This window comes from Monoraphidium neglectum, assembly GCF_000611645.1.
Source record: "Monoraphidium neglectum strain SAG 48.87 unplaced genomic scaffold scaffold00399, whole genome shotgun sequence".
Taxonomy (NCBI): Eukaryota; Viridiplantae; Chlorophyta; class Chlorophyceae; order Sphaeropleales; family Selenastraceae; genus Monoraphidium; species Monoraphidium neglectum.
Genome location: NW_014013229.1, coordinates 3,167 through 9,795, shown reverse-complemented (window position 1 = coordinate 9,795; position 6,629 = coordinate 3,167). Strand labels below are relative to the sequence as shown.

The following is a 6,629-nucleotide window of genomic DNA, read 5'->3' as shown; positions in this document are numbered from 1 at the left end:
AATTTGACTTGCAAAGATATGAATGACGTGTGGAGGGACGATCGCATTCGTGACTGCTGTCCGCAACCCGAATATCCGAGCTGGCATTCAGCGGTGCTCTATTGTGGGCTAAACTATACTAGAAAGTAATCCAATGATTTTTGAAGTGTCGCAATTACTCTACACACACCCCACGCGCGCTTCACGAGTCCCGGACTTTGACTGTGGCCGTGAATTTAACGTTGACCAGTGATTTCTTAGCGTGGCGAGCATTTATAAGATAGCCACCAACACTTTGCGATCAAATTAAGTCACAAACCGCAGGACGCTCAGCAATTGAACATGCTGACTACTTGTCCCGTCCCGCACTGCCACCCTGCCCAACTGCACTCTCGGCCACAGCGCAGATGATTCGCGCCAGCTGCGCTGCAGAGTGCGCCTGCTGGTGCGGCTTGCAAGCGTACGGCTGAGGTCCCTTCGAGCAGAGGAGATGGGCGTCGCTGCAGCGGCCACGGCCCCGGCGTGCAGTGCTTGGAATCCACGCGCAACGCTCCACCGCTTCCACCGTGCTGCTCGGCACCTTGCCAGACCGGCGATACCGTATCAGAAGTTGTGGACGTGCTTGAGCGCTTTGCCAGGCACATTCCCTGCGTGAGGCCCCCCCTGTTGGCCCAGCACGACCCCCCAAGATCGTTGCTGGCGCGTAAAGCAGCCTCGAGCTGCGTGTACGTAAGACTTGAAATCCCACATCTCTTTATCAGGCATGCACATGCTAGGTTTCGCCGAGTTCAGGGGGCCCCAGAGCCGTTCACACCGATCTGGACGAGACCACGGCCCTCCCTGTAAGCAGTCCGTTCTCCAGAGACATTCTTGACACTATTGAATGACGACCACCGGGTCCAGGAGGCCTGCAGCAGCGGGCAACGAAGCGGCACTGCACCTGCCCCGCGGCCTCAAGAGGCCGCCTTTCGTCGGCCAGTCATACTTGGAACCCTCCACGATGGCTCGGGAAGTAAACTGACATGCGGACGGCTCCATAGCTTCAGCCAACGAGACCGGCCAGAATCCTTATGGCGGACCCGCTGGCTGTGCCCCTGTCCCGACTCTTCATCGTATGCGGCAGGGCCGTTGAGGTGCGTTGCGCTCGAGCCAGCGGCATAAACCCGTGTGTGCTTGCAGTGCTTGCGAGTGGCAGCGATCTTTGCCCTGGCACCTCTCCCTCCCGCAGGAGGACACGCTGCGGGGCGCGTTTTCCGATTTTGGCAATGTCCAGCATGTCAAGGTTATCAAGGACAAAGGGGGTGAGTGCCCAGGCGGGCGTGGATCACTCCACCCGGGCTGCTGCACCCGCACAAACGCGTCTGTCGACCCACCTCTACCCTCCCGAAAGCTGTCTTTGCTGCCCATCACTTGATCTGGCCGTGGGGCCACCGCCTCCGGCAATCGCCACGGCCGTGAACTGCGATCTCCCACGGGGGAGTGTCCCATCATCCTGCCCGGAGCCACTGTCGCTCGGCCGGGTACGTAAAAAGTTGCATTGCCACCTCGCAGTTGCTTACGTCAAGTTTGACAAAGCCTCGTCAGCCGCGCTGGCGATGGAGGCGCTCAATGGCGCCGTCTTGAACAATGGGCGCGGCCCCAAGCTCAAGGTGCTACTGGCGGAGGAGCCCACTCAGAGGTGCGGGCCCCGCAATTTTGCAGGAGCGGTGGTGTGAGAGCGCAATTGGCGTCTCAGGGCGGCCGAGGCGGTGCAAGGGTAGCCAGTGTGCAGCTTGGGTGCGCTCAGCGGGCGCAGACATGCACGTGCTGACTGCGCCCTCGGCCCAATGACAGGACGGAGGCCGGCTCGTCGCGCGGCACTGCCTGCTCAGTTGCTGTGTTTGCACGCAAACGCATGTTCCCCGGCGGCGGCCACGCGATTTGCAATATAGTGGGCTGGCAGTTGGGTGCGTGCCTGGGCCGCAGCTAAGGCTTGGGACGGGTGCGCTTGCGCTGTGCAATCACCAGCTCACCCCCACGCCACTCCTCAGCCACTGTTTCCACCCTGCGCACAGCCACACACACCCTATGAACATCTCATGTGCGCCACCGTCTCGCTTCTTTAGGGGCGCTCCTCCCCCTCCGCCGCGCATCCCTGATGAAGTGCTGGCGTCAGATCCCGACAACATCCCGCCGCGCTCGCGGCTGTTCGTCGTGGTGCCGAAGGCAGCAGAGGCCCAAGTCATCCAGGTGAGCAAGGGGACGGCACGCCCAGCGACAGGCGCGCTGCCTTGTGGACGCAGGCGTTGGTTGCTCTCAGCGGCGCATCGTCCCCAGGCCTGCTGTCAGCGCCTGCACATCTGAAGCCCCGATCCACACACTGCAAACGCGGCCCCCACCTCCACTGCCCGCCCCTTTGCATTCGTAGGACGAGATCACCCGCCTTTGCACTGATGGCCTGGAGTACGTCAAGACCGACCTCATCGCGTCCAAAGGCGTTGTTTTTGCCAAGTATGCGCGCGCTTCGGCCGCGCTGCGCGTCGTCGAGGAGGTTGGATCCAAGGTCAGCGAGCGCCTCTTGGGGGACCGCTTGCCAGGCGCTTTGCAGGGTGCGAGCCATGCATGGGTTGAAAGCAGCACAGCATCAGCAGGCCCAGGTGGTTACAGGTGCCCTGCCAACACCCACCTTCACAAACACACACGTGCTCGTCTTCCCGATGCCCAGGGCACACTGGGCCCCTACAAGGTCAAGATCATGCTTGCAGAGCCCAAGACCAAGCGCAGCTCGGCGGCAGCGGCGGCACTTGGTGCAGCGGCAGCCAGCCTGCCTGGAGCATCAGCGGCAGCCGGCCTACGCGCCCTGGAAGGGCTAGGACTGGGGACGCACATGGGCCTGCAGCACGCCCTGCTTGCGCATCAGGTGGGTGCGTGGCTGAGGAGTCAGCTGTGATGAGCGCGGGGGAGTTGGCATGCAAGGCGTGTGCTTCAGTTCAACAGGTGCTGTCTGCGGGTCTGCCGATCGGCCCACTCATAAGCTCCCGGCACCAGTGATGCCCGGGCTCAAGGTATGGGTGGCTGCACTTGTGCGTCCCTGCTGTTTGACTTGGACTTAAGACCCCTCCATCCGACCGACTCCAACCACCGTCCGTGCCCCCCAAGGGCAAGGTCTCGGACCCCTTCGGCCTGGGCATGGCCTCGCTGGACCAGGCAGCAGCGTACCGGCACTTGGCAGCTGTGGCGGCCAGTGGGGCGCTTGGTACAAGCGCAGCTGCACACCACCATACGGCAGCGGCCGCGGCGGCTGCCGCAGCTGCGGCAGCGGCGGCAGCCGCCAGCAACCCCCTGGCAGCGGCGCACCACCACCACACACAGCTGCTGTCTGCTGGGGACATGGCGCTGCACAGCCTGGCCAGCGGCGCGCTCGGCTTGGGCCCGGAGGCACTGGGCGGTGAGCAGGTTGGCGGCCCGCTTGGCTTTGGCCACCAGCACCACAGCAGCGGCGGGGCCGGGGGCGGGAGCAGCAGCGGTCCCTTCGGAGGGCCATTTGGCGGGCCATTGCAGTTGCCGACGCCTGGCGGCGGCGGCGGCGGCGGTGGCACGGTGCCATCTGGCGCGCAGCACCACCACCACCGCGATGGTTTTGGCAGCGGCAGCGGGGTTGGTGGNTGCGGGGGCCGTGCACCCAAGCAGCGGCGGCGGCGATGGCAGTGGCGGTGGTGGCGGCGGGGGCGGCGGTGGCAGTGCGGGCCACCCATTGCTGCACTCCTCCCCTGGCAATGCAAGCTCTATGGGCAGCGGCAGCAGCAGTCTATCCTCCTACCCGCCACCGCCGTACCCGGTGCGCACTCTGTCCCCGGCGGCCAGCGCATCTGCGGCCTTGGCGGCAGCGTCTGCAGTCGGCATGCCCAGCCACGGTGGCGGCTCTGTTCACGAGTACCCAGCCCCACCGTTGAGCGCGACACGCCTGTTCGTAGTGTGCAGCAAGAGCATAGACGATGCGCTGCTGGCGCGGCTGTTCCGGGCTTACCCTGGCATGGAGTACTGCGACCTCAAGCGCGACCGGGCGACAGGCCGCTCCAAGGGGTATGCCTACGTCAACTACNAGCGCCCCAGGGCCTGCAGCGGCTGCCTCGCGTGAGCTCAACGGCATCGAGTTCCCCCCAGGCAGCGGCTGCAGGCTCAAGGTCATGCCGGCAGAGATCCTTGGAGCAGCACCGGGGCCAGGGGCCGCAGGCTCAGCAGGCGGCAGTGGCGGGAGCACTGGCGAAGGTATGGGCAGCGGCACTCCTAGCCCCGGCCCTGGTGCCCCAGGCGTGCCGCAGCTGGGCCCGACCCTCGTACCTGGCGGCGGGCACAGCGGCTTGGGCGTCCCCCATGCTCAAGGCTGCTCGACTCCTATGGGTGGCGGCACTGGAGGCGGCGGCGGGGGGCTCGGCGGGCTCGGCTGCCTGGGTGGCAGCGCGGGCAGCCTGCGCGGCAGTGCAGCATCCTTCTGCAGCGGTGCGGGCGGGCGCCCTCCACCCAGCCCTGCGTTGTGCAGCACAGGGCGCGCCCCGGGGCCGTCCTTGAGCACCGCGCCCAGCCCTGCAGGCACACCGCTGAACCACAGCTTGCCCAGCGACCTGGCTGCAGTGCAGGACGGCTTGGGCAACATGAGCATTGGCCGCAGCGGCAGCAGCTTGGGACCCATCGGTGGTGTCGCGGGTGGCGGCCCACCCTCGGCCGTGAGCAGCACAGGTGACCCGATGTTTGGCAAGGAGACCATGCCGCTGCAGGTCTTGCACTGCAGTTGTTTGGCCATGCAACTGCTTGCAATGTGTGCTGCGTCACCGCCATGCATCTTCAAGCGGCCCCTTGAACCACCCACCCCCCAAGCCAACCTCTCTCTCCCCTTTCTGTACACCCCCCCCCCTCTCGCACACAGTGGCTCGTGAGCTCATGTTCAACGTGGCGTAAGGAAGGCTGTGTGCTCTTGACCTTCTTGCACCCCTCCCGCCCACTCGCCCTGAGGGTGTTGGTGGCAAGCCGCGGGGAAGCGTGTCGAGTAGAGATGGTGTGCGCTATCCTTTGCTGGCAGGCACATGTCTTCTCTCTTGAATGCAGATGAGCGCCGCGTGTTGAGCAGCGCTGGCACTGATGTCACAACGGCCACAATGTGCGCGCGTTCAGGGTGGCGCTGACCCCCACCTTGCTGCGTGCTGCCACGTGGCTGTACCGGCGGCCATGTGGCGCTGCGCACCACCCGCCCACTTAACAGCTGCTGCAGGAGGGCGCCCAGTGCAAAGCCAACACCGCAAACCCCTGCATGCATGGTGCCGTTGTGCTTTCGGCACAGATGGCACACTTGCAATCGGGCTGGCGTCCATGGTCATCACGCTAATCATCTTACCTCACTACGCGATCGGCTGTTTCACTCCGTTCTGGTGTGCGTTTCACTCTGCGTGTGCACCTCCGTCTGCCCATCACGCGATCTTGCCGTTGCATACTCACCCGCACCTGACCGCCGGGTGACCGGGTTGCATTTCATCCACGAGTCTCGTCGCCCGATATCATCTTGAGCACGCGTTGCACGGTGCCGCGAGGCGCCGTTGGGCCGCTGGCAGCGTCGCCATCACCATTCCGGCTCTCGTACGCAGCGGCGGGGCTGTGCAGCCATGAGTCCAGGCCGCTGTTGCGGGTGACCACCATTATAATAGCAAGAACGGTTCTATGGCCACCATGGTCCGCTTCTTTGGCGACCCACTCGAGCCGCTTGCCTTGGGTCGTGCCGAGGCCAATGCACATGTGCCCCTCACTCCCACATTCTTTGGCGGTTTTGCTGCTGTTTTTATGGCAACGAGTAGTACAACTTCCGACAAGCCCACCTGCTGGATGCCCTGATGTGTGTTGCTTGTCCGTGTGCAGGCTCTCTCGCCCTTTTACTTCCTTCAAGTAGCAACGGCAGTAGGCTGCCGTCGCAGGCTCGCCTGTGTGCTAGGCATACATTCCTCACATCCCACAGGCCCACAGACCACCTCAGCATTGGCGGTCAGCGCAGTGAGCACGACACACACAACGCCACCCTTTCATGGCCTGGGATAACCTACCCCAGTAAATGAAGGCAGTGCTGTTCATTTGTTTGTCGCCAGCAAGCAGCAACGAACTCATCAGCTCCTGCTGCTCGCTCCTGGCAAAGTGGAGAAGCGTGCAAGGCGAGCGCACTGGCAGGGGTGCTGGGCTGTCACACCAGTTCCGTTCGCACGAATGTGCTGGCAACATACGTTGCCTCATTGCCCAGCGGGTGTGCGGTCAGTGAGAGGCTGCGGGCTTGTGAGGGCTTCGCAACACGCCACCCGGCTAGCGGTGAGGGCGCGTTGCACATCAGGGTTGCCATCACTAAATCACCCAGCTAGACGTCTGGCTAGTGCTGTTGAAAGCATCCCGAGCATGCATGCAGACTCGTGCAGGGCCCAACACCTGTGTGAGGTGGGCCTGGACTTGCGCGAGTTCCCTGCCGTTACTCCAAGATTCTGTGTGTGGTGCCTTGGACGTCTGCACTCATTACTGTGGCAGACAGCGGCCTCACTGCCGGTCGGTGAGGCGTCAGACCCCACTTGGTCATGATGATGCCAGCTCACCCATGTTGGATGACTTCGCAGCTAGCGAGCAGCTGCTTGGACTTCGCTTGTTTC

General features: G+C 63.8%; 1 protein-coding gene across 1 annotated transcript; it reads left to right on the top strand.

Annotated features, from left to right (window-relative positions):
• Window positions 1-1,049: 1,049 nt before the first annotated feature.
• MNEG_3242 (hypothetical protein) lies at window positions 1,050-4,096 on the top strand (the record flags this gene model as incomplete). The annotated part of the gene is made up of 8 exons (XM_014048275.1): window positions 1,050-1,112; window positions 1,208-1,280; window positions 1,531-1,657; window positions 2,085-2,208; window positions 2,387-2,521; window positions 2,684-2,878; window positions 3,118-3,406; window positions 3,933-4,096. 8 exons carry the CDS (start codon window positions 1,050-1,052, stop codon window positions 4,094-4,096), a joined length of 1,170 nt encoding a protein of 389 aa, XP_013903729.1.
• Window positions 4,097-6,629: the final 2,533 nt, after the last annotated feature.